General features: G+C 41.8%; 1 protein-coding gene across 2 annotated transcripts in view; it reads right to left on the minus strand.

Annotated features, from left to right (window-relative positions):
* LMBRD1 (LMBR1 domain containing 1) overlaps window positions 1–24,878 on the minus strand; it is a 245,666-nt gene that overhangs the window by 36,228 nt on the left and 184,560 nt on the right. Inside the window, exons 12-14 of one of the 2 annotated variants that reach the window (XM_048846014.2) lie at window positions 20,510–20,614; window positions 17,117–17,266; window positions 3,883–3,964 (exon numbers count right to left, since the gene is read on the minus strand). In XM_048846014.2, coding sequence (XP_048701971.1) covers window positions 3,883–3,964; window positions 17,117–17,266; window positions 20,510–20,614 — 337 coding nt within the window. The remainder of the gene's footprint in view (window positions 1–3,882; window positions 3,965–17,116; window positions 17,267–20,509; window positions 20,615–24,878) is intronic. The other variant, XM_075126513.1, reaches the window with a different exon arrangement.

Raw genomic sequence — 24,878 nt, forward strand, 5'->3', positions numbered from 1 at the left:
TTTCTTGACAATATTAACACTTTCAAATACAAGCTAAAATTGCCTAAGCATTACAGTTCTGAACCTAAATAACATCAAAGATTTGATAGTTTTGCACTCAAATTGTGTTACTATTTATCCCATCTTTAATTTTGAAGAAATATAAACAACCTGTCCTCTTCAGCAAGCAAAATACTGGTTAGAAACAAATCTATGTAAAATGAATTTCATATTAAAGGCAACTAAAGTTCTAACAATATAGAAATTATTTTTAGAAAATTAGTTGCCATAACAACATGATCTCTGTCAGGTTGTTCTTTGCTCACTCTGCTGAGAAGAAAAATACAATTCAAGTGCAATAAAATCAGCAGGGCTCTCATCCCCAGTACATCTGAATAGTGGTTATAATAGAGTAGGTCACTATACACTTAGGTATATCCACAGAGCCAGTAAAAAATAAAATACTTTAAATGCTAAAGATGTAAAATTAGTATATGGAGAAAATATACTTGCATCTAAAAAAGACAATGTCAAAATACAAGATAAATGCTTAGGAGAAAAGTGTTAGTGGTCCAAATGAATACAATTTAAATGTCAACCTGTGGAACTCTTTGCCAGAGGATGTTGTGAAGGCCAAGACTACAACAGGGTTCAAAAAAGAACTAGATAAATTCATGGAGGATATGGTGACTCTAGTTGCTGTTTGCCAGCAGCTGGGAATGGGCGACAGGGAATGGATCACTTGATAATTATCTATTCCATTCATTCCCTCTTTGCCACCTGGCATTGGCCACTGTCGGAAAACAGGTTACTGGGCTAGATGGACCTTTGGTTTGCCCCAGTATGACCGTTCTTATGTTCTTATGTAAATAAACCATTGACTGGAAAAATTTCTGCAGAAAATTTTTTTTAGTAGTCCTCAGATATTCTAAATTAGCTGTATACAGAAACTAAAACTACCAAACCTGCCACATACTTGTAAGCCGTAGTCAATGCTCTGAATTTTTAGATCAATAACATTTAAAAACAAAAAAATTTCCATCAGTAAGTTGGAATATCTATTAGAGAAAGAAAGCAATCAGTTGAGCAAACATTTGTAACTCTTGACAGTATGTGGAACTTCCGTGTTCACCTGTTCAGACTATATTTTAAGGTTTCAAAAATATTCTTATCAGATAAATCGACAATATTTGCCTTAAATTCTGTTTTCTACTGTAAGTATGAGAGACTGGGGGAAAAGAAAATCCACTTAAACTCTGAACCGTCACAATTTTGTGGGTCATCACAATGCAGTGAAAGCAGACAAGCACCAAGTTTGGCTTTCTCGCATTTCCGTAGATTCTTTTCCCAGTGCATGGATTGATCATAATTATTATGAATTCAATGAGACTCTCAAAAGACATGTACAGAAAACAAGAGAAAAACAAAAAAAGTTCTATCAATAACAAAAGAAACACTTCCTTCCAAAAAAACATTCTCAAAGAATTCTAATAAGAACCGTTGGAAGCAAAATACAGTTTATTGTATTATGTGTTGGCTATACCTATATTAAATGCTTACATCAAGGCATTCTATTAAGTGATCCTAACCCTTCATAATAGTTACACAGGCCTTGAACTGGGCTAGTATGCAGCAGTACTGCACATCAGCACCTCTCCAAAATCACTTCTTGTTTTCCAGAATCTCTGCTTTCATCTTTTAAAAGCTGAAGACACTGGGCGCTATAGTTGCAAAGAAAAGCTTGACAATGCAAACCAAAAGTACCCAGTGCAATGACGTGTACTAGAGTTTGCAGAGAGGCTGAAATAATAGCTTCAAGAAGTATGAACTACCCAGTTTTCCTAAATGGGTGCTAACTCAGATGCCAATGAGGATATTTTAAATGCCAGCGTTAGGTTGTACTTTGGTCAAAGTATATAGCGAAGTATATTGTGAAGATCTGTGTATTCTGAGTGATAGTTTATTTACGAGCCAAGTGTGGTGGGTTTGGGAGAATACCAGCATTTATTTTTACCCTCATCAAGGAGAGGCAAAACCCAAAGCAATCGGCAGGATATCTGAGCTCCACCACAGAGAATCCAAGACTGAAGAGTCCAGCAGAGCCCATGGGTATATTCAAATTCAGGTCAATGAGTCAAGCTTATATATTTTAAAATATAAGAAAATCTTATATTTATAAAATATTTGAGCATTTGTTTGATCTACTGAAATGGTTTCCCATTCTGGCATCTTAAGAAGGTGGAACTTATTCTGGGGGACAGACACTTTTACCTAATTTGACCCAGGTCACAAAATAATGCTGTTTACAAGGGATGCTTCCCCTATCCATCTTCTTGTGTCAGCACTGGTAAATTGTAGGTAAGTATTACCATCTGAAGTGGAAGGGAGAAAAAAGGGGAAAGACCACAACATAGTTCCCACATTAGGAACTCAGTTATTCTTAATGACAGTGCAGCATTCACAAAGGTAGAAGACAAGTCAAGGATGCTCTATTTAAGAGAGAAGCACAGGCAGAAACTCTTTCAGAGAGACTTGTTGACTGATGTCCAAAGACAATGAGACACTGATGCCTGAGATAGTTAAATTTAAATGCTAACTTTTGTATGGAAAAAATACAACTCTACAGAGGCAACAAAATTCCTAAATACAACACCACAGCCATAACAACATCTACATGTTCTGTACTGGGAACAGGTTCAGATATGATCACCAATATTCAAATCCCTTAATGAAAGTGCTCTTAAAATTAAATGTGATTTTTTCAATCATTACCCTGTGATGGGAAGAAAAAAAAAGTGTTTTAGATCCCAGCGTCTGTGTAAGTGCTTGTGGAGAAAGACGATAGCTGATTTGGAATTATATGGAAAGCTATTACAAAACTCATGTCTTTTCTACCAATTATTGATAAGCATGCTTTGTGCTTAGTAATATTTTTAAGAAACCTTCCTTCTGCCAACCCCAGGCTTTATGGATACATATCCATGTATACATACACATTTTCCCCCTTTTTTCAACCTTCCCTTCCACAGCCTGTGCAAGCTTTTACATTACAGAAAAAATATGCCAAGATTGGAGCACAAACTCCACTGCTTCATCCTGAAAATTCATGATTATTTTAGATGGCTGTAAATCTATTTTTGCTGATTTTGAAGAAGTCAGTACTTTTTTTAAATGCAAAGATTGTGGCCTCAAAAACATGCAATCTTGATTATAAATGGTCAGTGATGTATAATCCACCAGGATCGTTGGTAAGTTGCTTGGTGGGCATGAATTTTCTATTAGGCAGACTTCCGACTACATTTTTCTGGCTCAATAACATTTCTTAGATGTTTATATATACACCTTTACTAAATTTGAAAACATTTATGATTACAAGCCTATGTAATTATATGATTCTTGAATTTTCACTGTAAAAAGGATGCATTTCAGAATTATTTGCTAGCATAACAGTTTTTTGGATGCTTCACCAATCCCCCACCAAAAAAATCACTTACACTTCCCCTTTCAGAAACTGATCTAAACCTTGAAAAAACAAATTTTGTGAAGGGTATTGTTAACACATGTATATTATTTAAGCGAGTGAGAGATCCGTTAAGTTAGATCTTTATGTCTGTATAGTAAAATGCATTGCATTAGGATTTATATTCTACAGAGTAGACTTCTTTCCACAAATGGGAATTTACTAGGCTGTTAACTAGGCTACATTTCTACCTTCTGTAAGTAAACCTTAACACAGAGGACATAAACCCTAAAGAAGCTTGAGCAAATGCTCAATTATCTTTTAAGAAAATAAAATTTCAGTGGTTTCTCTTACTAGTGGACACAAATATAACGAAGTAACCAATCTTCTACAATGATGTAACAGAGGAAGTGTGCACTGAACAGAAGTTTTGTTTGTCTTACCTTCTGGGGCATCTGCATCACAGACTTTAGGCACATATGTTGTAACATTCCCTGGCTGGCCATCAACAAGTGTCATATTATGCTGTGTGAAGAATATGTAATATCAGAAAAGAACATTTTATATAGGTGAATACATTGTGCAATGTGGTGTTTTCTGAAGCATATAAATCTTGCAAGAAATCATTTTGACACAGCTATATTTTATAGATGTTTTAAATTTTGCTTGCAGGAAAAAAAGATTTAAAAAATTCTTGCAGTACGTCTTTAATCTTTGCATGCCATTGTTTATTTTCAATGCTTTACAGGTTCTGAAGTATTACAGAATTATTTTGCAGTATAAAATTGCTCCAAAGGATTCTCTTTTTCATAATTAAGCTTTAGTTGATGACATTTTAACAAATGATAAACATTTTTAAATGATAAACCATTTTGACTGTACATACAGGGACCTGATAAACATAGTTGTATGAGCTAAAGCTGTTGGATAACATGATGGATTGAAAGATCCAGCTAGGCACTGTGGAAGTGTTACTGACTTGATTCTAGCCATAGGTACACTAGAGCAGTATAGCTCTAGGATGCCGCTATGTAAGCATCATAAGATTGCATTAGCTCTTTTCAGTGCCATATTGCATCGCAAATGTGGGCCTAATTAGCTGCCCACTACTGCTCCTATGCTTTCCAGATATCTCCCTCCCACTCAGTATCCATATTTCAAATTAGTTTCCCTCAGATTACTTATCTGACATTTTTTGAAGCTGAACTTTATTTGCTTATTTCATGCCCAGACATCTGATTTCCCCAGTTCCCTTGATCGTTCTTGCATGTCTTGATGGTTGTTTGCAACTAAAATGAACATGTGCCTGTCAACTGGGAGAGTCATGATCACTTTCACAAAAGAGGCTTTTTTTTTTTTTAAATAAACCTTTGCAGATTGATCTCCTGAAGGAATCATCAGCCAGCTGATCCAGTGAAAATGACAGCTGCCTAACTGAATGTACACACACATCACCTCTAGATCAGGCTTCTCAAGTTACCTTTGCCCCTGCAAGACACCAGGCCTCAAATAAGGTCTCCTGTAAAAGTAGAGACAGGCATTTCCTCAGACTGCAAGATGTAAGGAAGTTACAAGGAGAAAGAGGAGAAAGGTGGGGCAATGGGCAGAAGAGTGCCCTCCTTCTCTGGTTCCAAAAGCCCACCATTACATTTCTCCCTAGTATCCACCACAAGCATCCCACCCTCCACTCAGATGACAGGTGTCCATTTCTTCCTCACTATTCAAGGAAACAACAGCCCAGTCACATTATTCCCACCCAGTATGTCTGCTTTATAAATGATGCCAGCCTCAATATTCTATTCATTCACTTCTTCCATAACTTATTTCGGTGTTTGCACTTTCTTCCCTACTTATTCCTACACATTGAACACCCTTCCTGACCTAATCCACAAGGACAATACTCTTTCTGATTTTGTTATTTCCTAATAGTCCACATAACACCTACAAGATATGAACTAATTAAGTAGTGTTGATTTTATTCCAGATTATTCTACTTTTATTACACCATGATGTGCACCAGTCTTTACTGAGAAACTCATTCTCTGATTGAGCATACTGATGTTATTCGAGTCTTTCAACACCCTAAAACCATTGCTGCCTCATTAGGCTCCTTGGAGAATGGATCATATCTTATTATCTGTGATGGGAAGCTTCTAGCTTGATTTTACATATTGTATTTTTATTATTTCTCCCAAACTCCTCCTAATTTAGGGTCTCAGTTTTATTTCATTATGTAAGACCAAGTCTAATAACAAACCAAGCAATACCCTTGCTAGAAACTATCCCCATTTATCCTGCCATTTTTATAAGGTTTTGCTTACTATCCCTTTGGTCAATCATCAAGCTCTTCAAGGATATTCAGACATTCAAGCCAATATGAATTAAGTCTTAGTTCTATAGGACAGCGTTCAAATTCTATTCAATAGTCAAATGTAAGTATATTAAAGATGTTACTTTTCTTCAGCAATTAATTTTGCATTTCTATCAAAAATAATCCAGTTTGTCTGGCAAATTTTATTCTTCTTCATTTATTGAGTACTCAGAATTCTACTGGACACTTCATAGAACAGATGTGGTCCTTGCTCTGAAAAGCTTACAAACTAAACGAAAAAGGAACAAGCAAAGAGAAATATGAAAGGGAGTGGGTTAAGAGACGAGAATGCAGGGGTTGCAGTTAAAGGTGATGCATTTACTTAAACTGCATGTAACTTGGTTGATTTTTTAAAAAAACATTAACTGAAAGCTTAAAAGTGGTTTCTTTTATTGGAAAGGGATAGGCTAATGAGCGTATTTCTAAAGGCAGAAGGTAGATGGAAGAGCATGGTAAATCAGAGATAAAGAAGCAGGTAGCAGAGCAATGTGCAGGTGGAAAAGGATGAAATGAGGGCAGAGAAGAAAACTAAGAAGTGGAAAGCAATATCGTCTTAGAGTAATGGACTGTACTGTACTGACATCACAAGGGTCTAGGGCAGAGATGGGGAAACTATGGCCCGCAGGACCCTCCTGCCAGGCCCCTGAGCTCCTGGCCCAGGACGCTTGCCCCCAGCCCCTCCCCTGCAGCCTCAGTGCGCCACACCACCGGCGCAACACTCTGGGGGGCTGGGCAGCGCAGTTGCAGAGCCGCGGTCTGACTGGTGCTCTGGGCAGTGCGGTTGTAGCACCGCCAGCCACCTGTGCTCTAGGCAGCACGGTAAGGGGGCAGGGAGGGCTGGATAGAGGGCAGGGGAGTTCAGGGTGGTGGTCAGGGCATGGGGGTGTGGATAGGGGTCACGGGGGTCAGAGGGCGGGGAACAGGGTGGTTGGCTGGGGCAAGGGTCCCGGGGAGGGGCAGGCCGGAAGGAGGGGGGTGGCTGGATGGAGTGGCGGGGGAAGGCAGTCAGGGGACAGGGAGAAAGGGTGGTTGGATGGGGCAGGGGTCCCGGGGGGCAAGTCAGGAATGAGAGGGGGGGTTGGATGGGGTGGCAGGGGCCAATGGATGGAGTAGGAGTCCCAGATGGGGCCATCACGGGGGGAGAAGCGGGGGTCAGATAGGAGGTGGGGGCCGGGCTACGCCTGGCTATTTGGGAAGACACAGCCTCCCCTAACCGGGCCTCCATACAATTTTGGAAACCCGATGTAGCCCTCAGGCCAAAAAGTTTGCCTGCCCCAGTCTAAGGGCTTTGAAAGCATACTGGAGTATGTGTGCCTCCACCAGGGGTTTACATGGCTTACTCAGCTCAGAATATGTTCTCTTCCCCCAAGGTAATGTAGGTATGAGAGAAGGAGCCCAAACAGAAGACTTCATAAGATTTTGTTCATTCTAAAAGTTTCGCTCCCCCCAGGTATTGAAAATAGATTAAATGGCAATTGCTAGAATTACACTTCTTTTTTGAAGATCAGTGCTACATTTGGTTTTCTCCAGCATTCTGGGACTTTTCAACTTCCCTGAGTTTTCAAAAGTAACATTAGTCAGTGATATAGTCAGGAGATATGGATTCAATTCCTCATCATGTCATATTTTAGATTAGTCCTGGTCCAATACTTTAACCACAAGGCCATCTTTTCTTACTAAATCAACCCTCTTCCTTTTTAGTGTAAAGAAAATTGCACAAGCCAATGCCTCCACTACAAGATGCTTTTTTCTCTTTTAAGGTTTTGAACATTAAAAAGGATGGGAAGTTGAAGAATCAAAAGTTACAGAATTGCTGAATATGTCTACGCAAATATTGTTTCCCAATAGGGATATTTACAGATTAATTGGAATTTGCAAGCATAGGAAGAAAGATTACAATGGAGAAATGGGAACAGCAAATTAACTCCACTATACAGATGAAAACATACTAAAAACTGAATTCTGATTTCTACATAAGCAGGGTACTAAGAACAGATTAAACACGCACAGAACAAACTAACTTTTAAAATATGCAATAAACACTAGCAGAATTTTAAAAAAATATGTTCAACCACAGCTAAGAAAAAGCAGGGAATAGAATTCTCAGTTTTGACTTTTATATTCAAGGCTCATGTAGTAACAAATTTAGTTTTCATTGATTTAAATACGCGAGGGGAAGAACCACCACTTATGTACCTGAAAGCTTCTTGAAAACATGTTAAGAACTGCTGAAAATTGGCAATCATTTGCACGTCAGTGTATCCATACAATCAAACTTCAGATGAGAAAACCCCTAGCTCATGCCATTGCCAGTACAGAACAGTTTCCTACATATATCTTTTCAAAGGCTGTCTTAATTGAGAGATGAAATAGGAAATAGTCTCCAATTGGTTCAAAGGAAGTCTCACAAGCTAATTACATATGAGATTTAGGTCCCATTTAGGCACGGATTCTCTAACCAAAAGACAGATCTGCTCAATAACCTTTTAACTAAATTATAGCTGGATACATTATTTTGATCAACTGGAGATGTACTTTTACTGATAGTATTGAAAGTCCCAAGCATGTCACGTGAAATAAGTACACAAGTATAGATTAAATGGGAACTGAAGCTGGGTTTATGTTATTGCTGGTTGCCCACAAGGAGAACCTTTTTCACTTACAATCATAACAGGCAGGGGGTCTGCTTTAACAGAATCTCCTGGAGCTTTTCCAAACAGGACAGTTCTAGATCTGTCAAAATTCTATGGCCCATGCTGTCCAGTGGAGAGAGTCTGTGTCCATATGGGAATTCTGACCTCTCTACGGGGGACAATAGGTTTGAAATTACGTGTTCAGGGGCGCAGGAGAGGAGAGAGAAACTCCTTGCAACTCTTCCAGGACATCTTATCCATGCCTTGGAATCCCAATAACCTTGGCTTTCCTCTTGTTTGGTTCTCCTGACTTAGAAAGAGTCCCTGTTTAGTCTAGAAGAAACCCACCTATTATGGACTGATTATCTGCTCCTATTCTGAAGCAAAACCTCTAAACTTTGGTGTTAAATCTTGTTGCATGTAGGTCTGTCTCCACATATACTCATAGGGAGATGTTTGCTACTGAGTTCTTGAGTGACAACAAATATTGATCGTGTAAGTCATTGCTCAGCTGATCCACCAGTAATATTGTCCTTCCCTGCAAGGTGGCTACCAAATGGATAAATTTGGTGTACTGTGTACTATGGACCATCCCACAGAGCTATGGCCTCTCTGGAAGGTTTTCCCCTAATAGTTCACATAAGACATCTGCAATGTTGTTAGGAAGTACTTGGTTCACTCTGCCACATAGAAGATGGAAAAAGGACTTGAGAGCCCAATATAATGCCCTTAATTCTAGATGTTGACATGAAGATTTTTCCTCCCAGAAATTCAAGTGACTGAGTTTACAAATCCTTAGAATAGCTACCCCAGCCTAGAATGGAAGTGTCAAAGGTGACTGGGACTGAGAGCTGGAAAGTTGAAAGCAACTCTTTCCAGGGCAGAGAGATGTTGAGTCTACCACGTAAGGGATAGGAATACATCCCTGGCTGTATCAGTTTCAAATATTGCTGTCTGTATTTGGCTAGCATGACATGACATACTAAAGTACATATGCTGTCAAAGCCATAAGGCTCATCAGCTTGAGAAAGAACATCTTTAACATGAATTCTCTTGTAGTAATTTTATTGCTGAAAGGATTTTTAAATTTCTTTGTTCTGGAAGAAAAAGTACAGCCTTTTTAAGAATCCAGAATTGTCTCAATAAAAAAGTATTACTTGGGTTAGTCTAAGGCATCTAACAAGGAACTAAGGTCTTCCAGGTAGTTGCTCTTTGCTAGCAAACAAATTTATAAGACAGCTGCATTTGCTGAACAAAAAAATCAGATGTCTTTCACAGTGACCAGTGAGTGGACCCTATTGATTGCAGCTCAGGTCATTTGCAAATGTACTGGCTCCCTGCTAGATGAAAGACAATAGGAAAAATATGATCTATTCTTCTCCATTACTAGAGAAGATTTACCATGTGACACTAAGGCCTTGTGAATAACGTAGCTGAGTCACGTAGCTTAGGTTGACTTACTGCTCTCCCATCAACTTACCTTACTCCTCTCACTCTGGTGGAATACCAGAGTTGACCAGAGTGTGCTCTGCAGTCTTCATTAGACCCGCTAAATCGACCCCCGCTGATCGACTGCAGCAGCATTGATCCCCGGTAAGTGTAGACATGGCCTAAGATACTGCTGCATTGACTCCACTGTGCACCCAGAGAGTGTACTGTCCTAGGAGTGAGGCAGGAGTACAGGTGTACTCTGAAAGCAACGATCAACAATAAACACTTGGGAATTCAGAGGGCATATCTGTCAGAGGGTCTGCCGGGGTGGGGCAGAGACATACAGACTGGTCAGTGAGATGCAGTAACTAAGCTAGGTGGTTAAGCCTCTGAAAGGCAGCAATTCCTTTTATCCTCCTTGGCCCAACTACTAGAAAAAGCAGTAAGTCTAAATCTTATTGTACATGCAGGTGACCCAAAGCTAAAGATAAACTTTAAATAAACCTAAACATGTTACGGTATACAAAAGTACTCCATTATGATACCCAAATGTCTATCCCTTTCCCATGCTAATACTGTGTGTGTGTGTGTGTGGGAAAATCAGGAAAAAAATCAGTGTGTTTAAAATTCGTTTAATCAAGTGTGTAATTACAAGTAATAAAAAGTATTAAACACAAATGTATGGTTGTTGCATGATGATATACAGAGGAGTTAAGCTTGTTTGGGTGGACACAGAATTCCAGCAGCTGTTACAACAGTGTCTAATACAAAGGAAACAGCCTCTACTCCTACATGAGATTCTCCTGATTATATATCCAAGGCCAATGCAATGCTTCTCGCCATAGTGTTGGTCTAGGAGCTCATGTTCAGCTGATTATCCTCCATGACCTCAAAATCATCTCCAGAGCCACTGCTTCCCAGGACAGACATCAAAATCCTATACGCAAGGCCTACATTTTTTTCCCCTCTAGATGTATGACTTAAACTTGGTTGTATTAAAAACACATAGTGTTTGCTTGAACCCATTTTACCAAACACTCTAGATTATTCTGTATCAGTGAACTGCCCTTTTCATTATTAACCACTCCTCTAATTTTTGTGTCATCTGAAAACTCTAAGGCAGGGGTGGGCAAACTTTTTGGCCCGAGGGCCGCATCGGCATTGTGAAACTGTATGGAGGGCCGGGTAGGGAAGGCTGTGCCTCCCCAAACAGCCTGGCCCCTGCCCCTCCCCACCCCCTGACTACCTCATGGCAGGCCACAAACGCTCACAAAATTGACAATTCAGAGATATTCAAATAAACTCTATTTAATACAGATACATTTCAGTGGAAATAAACATAAAACCTTACTTATTATTATAAATATACCATAACAATGTATTACAATAATTAAACCAAACTAAACCCCTTCCATGCCTTCTTTGATTAATGTGAACAATACAGCTGGTCACCCATTTTTACAATGGCATCAAAGTCCGGTGTCATTCTTGTTGTGGAAATCCGCAATACCGAGCAGAGATGCTGATCAGTTAACTGGGATCTGTAGAGAGACTTGTTGTAATTCAGCAGGGAAAATGTTTGTTCGCACACATAGGTGGAGCCAAACAAAACAAGGATTTTCTGTGCCACCTGGTGGATACTTGGGAACTTTGTTTCACTCAAGGAGGCATAAACTCATCCAGTTTTTCTGAACTGTACTTTTCCATCAAGGTAGAATTGCACTGGAGATCAATGAGCTCCAGTTGTAATTCTTGTGGGGCTTTCTTGTAGTCAAATGACAGTGGGCATGACACCAGCTCCAGTGTCTTCTCTATCTTCTCAAAGTCAGAGAATCTATGAGAAAATTCTCTGTGCAAGTCACTCAAAATTTTGCTGTACTTCTCTCTCTGCTCTGATGACACTTCCAAGTATTTCAGTGTTGGAAAGTGAGCGAACACTTTGTCCTTAATTTGTTTTGAAAACCAGACTAACTTGGCTTTGAAAGCTGTCACACTAGAATACAATTTGTGTACAAACATTTTTTCCTTGTAGGTTTACAGTAAGTTCATTTAAATGTGCCAAGATATCCACATGAAAAGCGAGGTCGCACACAGAGTTTGAGTTCTTTAATTCAGGGAAATCATTTTCTTTCCCCTGCATCACCAGAGAAGTGCAAATTTCATCTCTGAGCTCCTACACTCACTGCAATACCTTTCCTAGGCTAAGCCACCGGACATTTGTATGATAAAGTCAGTCCTGATGTTCCGTATCAGTGTCTTCAAGAAGGGAAATTAATTGCTGATGATTAAGTCCCCTTAAGTTCACTATTTTCACTACTGTGAGAACAATATGATCAATGTCCTGGACATTTTTGCAGAGGGCCTCCTGATCTATAATACAATGCAGAAAAATCACCTTTATTAGGGTCGTCGTCTTTTACTTTGTCCTGAATTCTTTTTAAAAGTCCTATATTTTTCCCTGTTAAATTTGGTGATCCATCTGTGGTTATGTTTGCCAGTTTACTCCAGGGGAGCTTCAGATGTTCAAGGCACCCATACACCCGATCCCTTAGTTGCACTCGATCCCTGAGTTGTGCCTTTCATTGATTCCATTGATAAAAATTCCTCTGTGATTTCAAATTTGTCATCAATTCCTCTGACAAAAATCAGTAACTGTGTTGTGTCCTTAATGTCAGTGCTGTCATCGAGAGCTAATGAAAACAATGTAAAGCCTTGTGCTTTCTTGTTCAACTCAGAAGCCAAACATTCATCAATCACTTCTACACGGAGAGTAACTGTTCTTTGTGACAAACGAATCTCCTCAAATTTGTTTTGGTATTCTGGGCACAGCATGCTAGAAACATCAACCATGCATTCTTTCAAAAAACTCCCCTTCAGCAAAAGGCTTATTTTGTTTAGCGATTTTAAATGTCAGAACGTAACTTGCCTTTGTAGTGGCTTCCTGAATTGCAGACAGTAGCACATAAATATTTTGCTGAGTTTTTAAGTTTGTGGCAAGTTGCTCAGCTTTTCTTGCCCTTCCCTCAGTTGTTAAATTGCTGCCATAATTAGGATGCTTTGTTGAAAAATAGTGATTCAAGTTGTACTCCTTGAACACCGCGATGCTCTCCTGACAAATCAGGCATACAGCCTTCGAGTTCACGTTTGTGAAAAAGTATTTTGTATTCCGTTCTTTGTTGAAAACCCAACACTCATTGTCCACTTTTCTTTTTTTTTTTTTTTTGCAGCACTCATTTTTGAAAGGAAAAAGAAAATCTTAACTGCTGCCCTTATTTCAAACTGCTGTTTTACAAGATGGCATGCACTGTGAAAAAACTGGGCCCTCTCTCTAGCCTGGATTTGTCAGGAGTCAGTGCCTCTGACAATTTTGAGCCATGGCACTCTATTCCAGAATCCATGTGGACAAGAAGAGGCAGGTGTAAACTCACCTGTAACTTTATGCTCCAGCCTCCCCCCAAAAATGTTCTTACTGTTGTACTTCGAATTCTGTTTGCACAGTTGTGTTCATTAAAATTTTGTATATAATAAGGGATGTTACCGCAGTGTGGCAAGAGGACGCATGAGACATGGTGCGCGGGGGGCTTCATGGGAGGGTACCATGGCCTCCTATGGGCCCTGCTGGCAATGTGACACCGAGGCAGCTGTGCCACTTGCGGAAGAACCCAAAGCGGAGCAGCTGCGGCCCTGGACGGTTTCCCTCCACTTGAGGGTGGGGCCATAGGAAACTGGGAGGGGATTTGGCACACTGCTGCATAGGGGTGGTGAGGTCATGCCTGCAGAATGCGGCGTTTTGCGTGCAGAATCTTCCTTGAAGATGGTGCTCAAAATGAACTGCTCATCACTGAGGAACACTGGGCAGGCAAGCCCCTGGTCCCGCTCCACCCAGCAAGCCCCCTGGTCCCGCTCCGCAGGCAGGAGCGCCAGGTGGAGCGCAGCAAGCCTCACTCCCCGCTCTCCCTGCCGGAGCGCGACAAATCTGCTGGTCCAACAGCGCCGGGTGGAGCGCGGCAAGCCCCTGGCCTTGCTCCCCTGGCCGAAGCTCGCGGGCTCGATAAAAAAGGCCTGCGGGCCGTAGTTTGCCCACCCCCTGCTCTAAGGGATTTTATTTTTCTTCCATGTCATTGATAAAATGTTAAATAGCATAGGACCAAGAACCAATCCCTGTGGGACCCCACTAAAAGCACTCAATGATTCCCTCCTTACAATTACATAGAGACTTATCAGTTTTCAATATATTTAATGTGTGCCTTGTTGATTTGTATCATTCTTGTTTCTTAATCAAAATGTTGTGCAGTACTAAGTCAAATGCATTTCAGAAGTCTAAATATATTACATCAGCACTACTACTTTTATCAACCAGACTTGTAATCTCATGGAAAAAAAAAGATATCAAGTTACTTTAACAAATTCTATTTCCCATAAACCCATGCTGATTGACATTAATTATATTACTCTCAATTTTTCATTAAACTGAGGCCCATATCAGCCATTCTAATATTTTGTTGAGTTTCAGTATCAGGCTAGCAGGCTTGTAATTACCCAGCTCACCTCATTTACACTTTTAAATATTGGCACAACAGTAGCATTCTTCCATTCCTCTGAAATTTCCAGGTTTCCAAGACTTATTGAAAATAAACATTTATGGGTCAGAGCACTCTCCAGCCAGTTCTTTTAAAACTCTCTTTTAAAACTCTGACACGGATGCAAGTTATCTGGACTTGCTGATTTTAAAATGTCTAGCTTTAGTAGCTGCTGTTGAGCATCCTCCTGGGTTAGAATTCATGTCACATGATGATGAGTAATGACTTGGGTCTTTTCCAAACACTTTAAAGAGATTGCTCCACACTTCTGCTTTTTTGCATTGACAATTCTAAAATTTCCATCTAGTATTATGTTTCTGTCTGTTCCTAATATACTTAAATTCCTTACCATCTTTAACTTTGCAGGCCATAGATTTCTCAAAGTGTCCATTTGCTTCTCTTATTGATTTTGGACAATTCCCAACTTCTAATTTACAGTTATTTCTCTCTCCTCCCCCATTTCCCCATGTTATACATTGTGTGTTTAATGGCTGCTTTCACCTAAACCAGGCTGTCTTAACCAGTGTAATGTTCTCTCAATTTTGGAACTGAGACGACTTGGGCATCCAGTCAAAATGTTTTTTTAACGGGTCCCAACTGTTCACATTTTTGTGTTTAAAAATTCTTTCCCCCAGGTCCTTCGGCTCAGAATTGTTTTCAACTTGGTGATTTAAAAGGGCCAATTTCACAAAGTACATATTACTAGTTTGGACTTTACATCTGTTATGTGTAAAAAGAGCAACTGAGTCACGATCACATGCACCTAAGCAACTACTGATTTTTAATTCAGAGATCCATTTCTCTATATCTGTCAATATCATATCTAATGCATGTTATATGAAAGAGTTTTGAATTAGGAAATTGTCATCTAAGTTTTGGAAACTCCAAGAACACATTAGTACTGGTAGAATGAGACCTTCAGCATATGCCACTCAGATTGAAGTTCCCAATGATTAGGTACCTTTTTTTCTTAAAAATAGAAAGAGATAAATACAATAACCATGAAGTGCAAGAATCAAAACTAATTTAAAATAGAAAAAAGTACGGAATGGAATAAAATGGCACAGCTTAAAAATGATAAAATACAGTGATGCAAGAGTTAAAAGAAGCAGTAGTTAAAATGAATAATGGAAAAGTTTAGTGATAATTATAAATTTATACTGTAGAAAAAGGCTAAGATTAAGTAGGACATTTACAGGATAAAAGCAATTTTTGGGATAATTTTAAAAAAATTAGACAAAGGTTTAAAAATTTGTTTCAAAACAGAACTATCAAGACATATGCTGTCATAAAAATAAAGGGAACGGTAACCACCTTTCTGTATACAGTGCTATAAAATCCCTCCTGGCCAGAGACAACATCCTGTTACCTGTAAAGGGTTAAGAAGCTCAGCTAACCTGGCTGGCACCTGACCTAAAGAACCAGTAAGGGAACAAGATACTTTCAAATCTTGGGGCAGGGGAGGAGGCTTTTGTTTGTGCTCTTTGTTTACGTGGTTGTTCTCTCTTGGGACTGAGAGAGGCCAGACAGAAATCCATCTTCTCCAACCCATCCTAATCCAAGTCTCCAATATTGCAATCAGTATACGTAGGCCAGGCAAGGTGGATTAGCTTATCTTTTGTTTTATGTGCATTTTCCCTGTGTTAAGAGGGAGGTTTAGTCCTGTTTTCTGTAACTTTAAGGTTTGCCCAGAGAGGGATCCTCTGTGTTTTGAATCTGAATACCCTGTATTTTCCATCCTGATTTTACAGAGATGATTTTGATCTCTTTTTTTTTTTAATAAAATCCTTCTTTTAAGAACCTGACTGATTTTTCCATTGTTCCAAAATCCAGGGGTTTGGGTCTTTGATGATTTTGTAACAAATTGGTTAGGATATTATTCTCAAGGCTCCCCAGGAAAGGGGGTGTGTAGGACTTGGGGGGATATTTTGGGGGAAGACATCTCCAAGCGGTCTCTTTCTCTGTTCTTTGTTTAAAGCGCTTGTTGGTGGCAGTATACTGCTCAAGGACAAGGCAAAGTTTGTACCTTGGGGAAGTTTTTAACCTAAGCTGGTAAGAATAAGCTTAGGGGGTCTTTCATGCGGGTCCCCACATCTGTACCCTAGAGTTCAGAGTGGGTAAGGAACCCTGACATATGCCCTCCATTACTCTGATGATCTTGTATCCTATTATGCCTTCCACTTTTTTATTTTTAGATTAGCAAGCTGTCTGGGGCAGCTACTATGAATTTATACAGAGAATTCCACAATGGGACCCTATTCCTGATTGGGGAGCTTGGCCATTATCAGAATATAATGAAAATAATAAAAAGCAGTTCCTGTGTTGAGGGAACATGAGGCTTACTGGAAGCTAGTAGCAACAAATGTAATTTCCTTCTAGATGGGGGCAGAACTAGGTCCCTCTACAGCTCTACACAGACCAGGAGAGCAGATAGAAACTACACGCTGCATTGTGTAAAAGGGTGCAACACAGAGTTTCTCCAGGCTGTACTCCTCCAAAATATCTAGAGGCACAATAACTCTAGGAGATTCTTATGGTTGTATCCCTTCAAAAATAGGTATACAGCAGGGCTGTGCTTTGCCTCACCCCATATATGCAATTTTAACACATTTTTAAAAAACAAGGTAAGTTATATATATCCTTATGAAAGGGAAAGTCTCACCTGTACCAGGTATTTTTGGCTTCCATACATGACATACTGAGGTGCAAGACTGTAGATCATATAACTTGTGTGAAGAACAATCAACAGAAGTATCATACAGAGAAATAAGAGCGCTTGGGGCCGAGTTTTACCTCTTCTAATTTTATACAACTAAAAAAAACAGAAGATATGTACAAATATTAGATCATAATTGTTTCTCTAGGTTATCAAACTTGATATCTGTTAAAGGACATGGCTTTTATACTAGATATTTATATTCGTTATTTCCCCAATTACATCCTGAAACTCTACTGTTGAGAAGACAGTAGAAATATATTCAAAACACCTCTCTCCCAAAGACATAGCTGTAAATGTAAAAGCCTCTACATATACTATACAAATGATCAAGCTTCAGAGAAGCAATTAAGGGCTGTTTGCACATTCTCCTTTGAGTGTGCAACTACAGCACAATCATCTGCATACTGGAGATCGGTTATTGTTGAAGATATTACTTTAGTTCTGGCACAGAGATGGGAAAGGTTGAAGAGGTTGCCGTCAAATGCGATATTGTTTTACTCCAGTTCGGATGACAAAGGGCTCAGAGGTAGAGCCACTGCACAAGATGAAGGCAGTCATCTAGTCAAAGAGGAGTCTTACAATGGTACTAAATTTTTGTGGGCAGCCAACTTTGACATGATTGTCAACCATGAGACTCTGGAAAGAGTCGAAGGCTTTGGTCAGATTGATAAAGCCATATACAGCTCCTGGTGTTGTTTTTGACACTTTTCCTGGATCTGCCTGGCCGCAAAAATCATGTTGGTTGTGCCTCGTCATGGTCTGAAGCCACACTGGGGCTCTGGAAGTACTTCCTCTACAAGAGGGAGCAAACAATTCAGTCAGATTCTAGCAAGAATTTCCCCAATGATGGAGAGAAGGACAATGCCTCGGTAGTTGCCATAGTTGGCCTTGTCTTCCTTTTTGAAAATGGTTACAACGTTAGCATTACATAAGCCAGCAGGGATTTCTTCAGTGCGCCAGATTTTGAGGAGCAGCAAGTGAAGCCTGTTAGCCAATGTTTCTCCCCCCACTTTCAGTACTTCAGCTGGTATGCCATCAGGACCTGGTGCTTTATTGTTCTTCGTTTGTTTAATTGCTTTGCGGACCTCCTTGCGTGTTAGTGGGTTGGCAAGATATTCCCTGATTGGGTGCTGAGGGATGGAGTTGGTGGTGTCGTCAGTCAAGGTCAATTCTCGATTTAGAAGCTTTAGGTAGTGTTCCTTCCAGCACTCTTCGATAGATTAGTTATCTTTAAGAAGGGTACTACCATCTTCAGATCTCAGAGGTGTGAGGCCACATGTGCTTGGTACATACAGGGTCTAGGTCTCTCAAAAAAAGGGCCGCATATCATGTCTGTGAGTCATCAAATGTTTGGATTTCTTTTGCTTTGTCCTCCCACCATTTGTTTGTAACCTTAGCGTTGCTGTTGTCAAATCAGTCCTGATGGCAGCAAACAGCTTACAAAAGCCTAGGGCTATTCTGAACATTGGCAAAACAAAAAGTTCTCCACCAGCCAGTTCCCGGTCAATCAGACCCAGCAAGGAAGATCTACATCGACAAAGAAGAACTGGAAAATGTAGAATACTTTGCCTACCTTGGCAGCCATCTCTTGCAGAGGACAGACAGACATCAAGATTCATCACAGAATTCGAATTGCCAGCCTTACCTTTGGCAGACTGTCTTGCTGGGTGTTCAACAATCACAACATCAGAACACGTATTAGACTCTTAATTTATAAAGTCGTGGTTTATAAAGTTAGTTTATAAACTCTCCTCTATGGCTGTGAAACTTGGGTGACCTACTGAAAACACCTGAGAAACCTGGAATGCCAGCACAAGCACTTTCTTCTGAAGATCCTCAACATACAGTGGGAGGATCATTGAACCAATGTCAGTGTCCTCACAGAGGCCAACATCTTCATTGTTGAGGCCCTGATTACCCAGCATCAGCTGAGGTGAAGCAGGCACTGATGAACTCTCACCAAAGGAGAAAGGAAATGGGGAGGCCAAAAGAAACACTTTAAAGACATCCTCAGGGTAAACATCAAGAGATGTGGCATCAACACCACATACTGGGAGACAGCAGCCCATGATAGGGGTAACTGGCAAAGACTTGTCAGAGAGGAAACGTCCGCTTTTGAGGAAAATTGCCTTGACCTGGTCGCAGAAAAACACCAGAAAAGAAAGGAAAGACAACTGTCATGCAGCAATCATGGGCCAGCTCTGTCTTCCACCACTTGCAATGTCTTCCAACAAGCCTGTGGCTCAAGGATGGGACTCTTCATTTACCAAAGGACCCATGAAAAATAAAAGCTGTGAAAGATCATCCTCTAGAGATCGCTGACAACAAATGATCAAACCCTATCAACAATATTTTACAAAATATCCTAAGATCTAAGCTCCCTACCTTCAAAATTTGCAGTTTTCCTTATTCCAAATGACTGTCACCACCTCATTTTATTTTCAGTGGGGCTGACGCCAAACTATCCTCATTCAAGAAGGCTGCCTACAGGCTTTGCATGTGGCAATGGGCCACAACTTTTTCCTTAGTAAAGATGGCCACTCTCTGGACTTTAAGGTTAGTGACTTGAACAGGAAACTGAGGAGAGAGGGGAATGTGGAGTTCAGGAGAAGATCTGGGACTGGAGACAAGAGACCATGGGGGAGAAAACCGAGTGGACAAGTGAAAATGCGGGGAGGGAAAACAGATAGGATAATCGTAAGGGAGGAGGACAGACTGGTAGTTCCTCCACTCTCGAGATTAGGAAAGGGTAAGAGGAGTCTTCTTCTGAGCAAACAAGCAAACAAACAAGAGTCTACATTGTTGCAGGAACATTTGAAGGTTGAATTTTGACCCTGAAATGCTCACACTTTTGGGGCAGGTGACTTCCACCCTCAAGCCTAAAAAACCAGAAGCCAACCCCCCACCCCCTCGCCCCACACACACACACAGAGTATTCCACACCCCTACACTCTGCCTCCACACATAAGTCATGATATTTGAATACTTAGGGTTGGCAATACATTGAATGTGCTGCTTCCACAAAGCTCCCAGACTCTGCTGGCTTGATAGCTGAAATTTTGTCTCGAATTGAAACTGCTTGCCCTCCTTTAAACTAGGCCATCAAGCCAAAATACAATCTAGCTTTTCAAAACATGGAAGAAACTCTTAAGACTCTTGCTAAAACAATTTATTGTAATATTGTTTAAAAAGAATAATTGCTTCACACCATTTTAGCTTTTAGAATATGATAGAGAAAATTCTGCAAGGTCCTTTTGTATCTGTTATACATTTTAAATATCTTTTTAAATACAGTAATTTATAAATGTTAAATTTTAGTAAATAAGTAATATTTACCCTTATCCAAAAGAACCATATACCCATGTTTCGAATCCCTGCCATTGAAGTGAAGATAAAATACATAATAATTGTTGTAATGAGGATATAATCAAGTGGAAAAACCTAAAAGAGAACGATATTAATATATAAGCTGAAAAAAGAAATGAAAACACTAACATTACAAATACTCAACACCAATCAAATTACAAGAGTGGCTGATCATCTAATTTTAAAAACAGGTTTCTTAACACAATGAGATGCTATATATATCAGAACTTTTCATTTTGATAGTGTTTGAGGTGGTAAGGGAAGGAAAACTGCCTGATTTAAAACATAAGACAATTAATTACAAATAGAGCTGAAACAATTAATAGTCCAATTTAGAAAAGAGATTGAATAGCTTTGTGAATTTTTTCCAAGCTTCACCTCGATTTGAATTAGATATTGCTTCATTCAAATTTCAAATGTTGGGCTAGACTACTTAGTTCTACTTACAGTAAAGTCCAGAGTTAGAAAAGCGCAAGAGGTCTCTTTCAAATGAGTTAACATAAGAGATATAACATTTGTATATCATTTCTAGAGTAAAGTCAAAGTTAATATAAACCTTTATTAAAAAAAAACTACACAATTACACCTCTACCCTGATATAACACAGTCCTCGGGAGCCAAAAAAAATCTTACCGAGTTATAGGTGAAACCATGTTATATCAAACTTGCTTTGGCCTCGAGCATTTACGTTAATAGTCACTTCCCGCCCCCTGACTGACCCCTCAGAACCCCCGACCCATCCAACCTCCCCTGCTCCTGGTCCCCTGACTGTCCCCTCCAGAGACTTCCTGCCCCTAACCACCCCTCCCAAAACCCCACCCAACCCCCCTGCTCCTTGTCCCCTGACTGCCCCGACCCCTATCAACAGCCCTGTCCCCTGACAGGCCCCCCCCAGACTCCCACGCCCTATCCAATGCCCCCATTCCTCGCCTCCAGAGACCATCCTACCCCCTCTGCTCCCTGTCCCCTGACTGCCCCCCCGAGACCTTCTGCCCCTTATCCAATCCCTTGGCCCCAGCCCGGCACCCTTAACATGCTGCTCAGAGCAGCGTGTCAGAGCCAGACACGCTAATCCGCTGAAGCACACAGCCCCGCTCCCCAGAGTGCTGCTTTACCGCGTTATATCTGAATTCGTGTTATATTGGGTCACATTATATCGGGGTAGAGATGTACCTATGTAACTTACATGGCCTTTTGTAGGGCTGTTCTACCTGACAGAGAGGGTTGCAAATGTCCAGTAGTTTATGCAGCTTTATTTGGAGTATCTCCAGAGGAGCGTCCAGAGTATTCGCTAATTTCATTATGTTCCAAAAAACACTTTGTCTGAAGAGGCTGTAGATCTAGGATTGGTTGCTCTGTCCAGGGAGATGGCCACTGGTTGTTGGTGTTTGGGAAAGATCATCTCCACTGACTCCTTGTCCCTCCTCTACTAATATATATATATATATATATATTAGTATTTTCATTCATTGATAGAGAGAGAGTTGAAACTGGTGATGAAGCTGGCTGCAGCAAATGCTTTAGTAAGGAAGCCCTTGACTTGGAGATCTAGTCAGCTGGTTTCCTAACATATGAATTGTCCCCACTGCCCCACCATGGGGCCCAAATAGGACCTGGGGAAAGAGGACATATGGGGATTCCAGCTCTGCAGCTCTCTTACTGACCCCACTGACTTATGAGCACACCTAAGGGATTTCTCCCTGGACTGTCTGTCCATGGAAGGGACAGTTCGGATTCTGGTGAAGATGATCTGATGCGATCACCTGAGGAGGCTGAATAAGTGAAGTCTCCCTCCATAGGCAGGGCACAAAGCGCTCTGATAAGTCCTGTCTGTTTAGATTTATGGCCAGTTACTCCTGGGAAAATTCTGCACCACTGCGCATGCACCAAATTCATGTCCCCTGCAGATTTCTTCCCTCCCCCCACACAAAAATGACTTTCTGATGGGGAAGCAAAGGGAAGCCGTAAGGGCAGTCATGCGCTCCTCCCCATGTGTCATTTCAGGTCCCTAGGGCAGCCAGCGGAAAGGTAAATCACTGCAGAGCAGGAGCAGGAGGGTGGGGCTGAGGACTCCCCAGCAGGTGGCTACTATCCTGCGCTGGGCTCAGCTGGTCCCAGCTGGGAAGGATGGGACTTGCTCTTCCCCTGAAAGGAAGGGCCGGGGCTGACCCATCCCCAGGAAAAAAAACGGTTACCCACCTTTTTCATAACTGTTGTTCTTAGAGATGTGTTTCTCATGTCCACTTCATTCTAGGTGCGTGCGCGCCCAAGTGCGTGGTCGTCGGAGATTTTTGCCTTAGCGGTATCCATATGGCCAGCTGTGGTGCCCCCTTGAGTGCCATGCTCATATGTCCGTATATCAGGTGCTGCCATCCCTATGCCCTCTCAGTTCCTTCTTGCCGACAACTCCAACAGGGGGACAGGAAGGTGGGTAATGGAATGGACATGAGCAACACATCTTGAAGAACAGTTATGAAAATGGTGGCTAAGCATTTTTTGTTCTTCAAGTGTTTGCTCATGTCAATTCCATTCTAGGTGGCTCACAAGCAGTATCAGTGGAGGAGGGCTCGGAGTTCAGGGTCTTGCAGCATTGCTCTGCCAAAGTAAGCATCGTCTCTCTGCTGGGTAAGCGCATAATGAGATGTGAACGTGTGGACAGACGGCCAGGTAGCAGCCCTACTGATCTCTCGGATTGGTACCTGTGCCAGGAAGGCAACTGACGATGCTTGTGTCCTAGTTGAGTGTGCAGTCACGATCGCTGGCGGAGGCACTTTCGCCAGCTCATAGCAGTAGCGGATGCAGGCTGTGATCCAGGATGAAATCCTCAGAGCAAACACTGCGCGACCTTTCATTCTATCTGCCACCACAATGAACAACTGTGTTGACTTACTGAACGGCTTTGTTCTGTCTACGTAGAAGACCAGTGCCCTCCTGACGTCCAGGGTGCGTAGCCTGCACTCCTCATCTGAGGCCCCCTTTTGCTTTCAGGATTAGGAAGTAGCGGGAATAGAAACCCTTGCCTTTCACGTCCCGAGGGACCTCCTCCACTGCTTCCAGGCACAGGAGGTTCTCAATGTCTTGAATGAGGAGTTGACATGAGAAGGATCCCTGAAGATGGATGGGGAAGAGGGGAAGTGGCCAAAAATTGCAGGGTATAGCCCTGAAATACTACGTCTAGCACCCAGTGGTCCGAGGTGACCTGCAACCAGGCCAAACGGTAGGGACCAAGATGGTCAAGGAAAGAACAAGGTGGATCCAAGAAATTGACTGGGGCTTCGCTCTTGAGAGCGCCTTCAAAACGAGTGCTTCTGGCCCCCGGGATGCCTCGCTGTGCAGCAAGCGGGAGAAGGAAGGGCTGTGACAAATAAAACTCATGTCTTTCTCCCTTCTCCTTGCAAACCCCTAACAAGGCTGCCAAGGCCTTGGTGGTGGGGGCAGCCAGAACTGCTTCCGTGAAGACTGCGGCGTACGCATGCTCAACAAGCAAACGGAGGCCCAAGTGTCCTTCAACCCATTGAACCTCGCATCCGTCTGTTCGGAGAAGCAACTGTTCCCCAAGGTGGAGGGAGGTTTAGGGGTGGGCGCAGTCTCCTCTCCTCCCGACCTCCAAGCGCAACTCCTGTACCGTAGGTGTCACCAACGGTTGCTCTGAGGCAGCAGCAGATGAGCGGTGCGAAGGGGCAGTGTCATGACCGGCATTGACCCCCGGGCTCCAATAAGGCAACTGTGCTGGCCACTTGCCATGCTGCCAAGATGATGCCGTCGACGTCAACGTGGTCTCGGGAGCCCAACTGAGTTGGTGGAGTCTGGGAGTCAGAACTACCCTTCTGTGCTAGAGGAATCCACTTCCGGTGACCACCGTGGGACTGTCGACACTGGTGCCTGGAGTGAGAGGACCGGTGCCGGTATTGAGGGGACCGGAGTCGTGACGGAAAATGCTTCCATGAGGCAAGCAACCAAGATCTGTGCCTAGAGGATGACTGGCAGGGGGCGAATGGTGCCGGTAGTACAGAGACCGGTGTCTCACCTTAGGCAATGCACATTGAGACAGCAGAAACCGCGATTGCGGTGCCAGTGACTGAGCAGGAGACCCAGAGGATCTGGTCTGCTACTCCAGAGTTCTGTGGCATGGAGGAGGAGAGCACTGCCTTGTCTCGGGGGATAAGTGGTGCTCCACTGCCCCCTGAAAGGCGTTAGTGGGTGGCCCACCCTCATAGGGAGCCTTTACCGTTTCCTGTGGCACCGGCAGTGCTAGTGGCACAGGCAGAGACCTCTACTCTCTCAGCATCAGGGAAGCTTTGGAAAGTGTCGATGTCATCAAGAATTTGGATCACCTACT

The sequence above is a fragment of the Caretta caretta genome, chromosome 3, assembly GCF_965140235.1.
Source record: "Caretta caretta isolate rCarCar2 chromosome 3, rCarCar1.hap1, whole genome shotgun sequence".
NCBI lineage: Eukaryota > Metazoa > Chordata > Testudines > Cheloniidae > Caretta > Caretta caretta.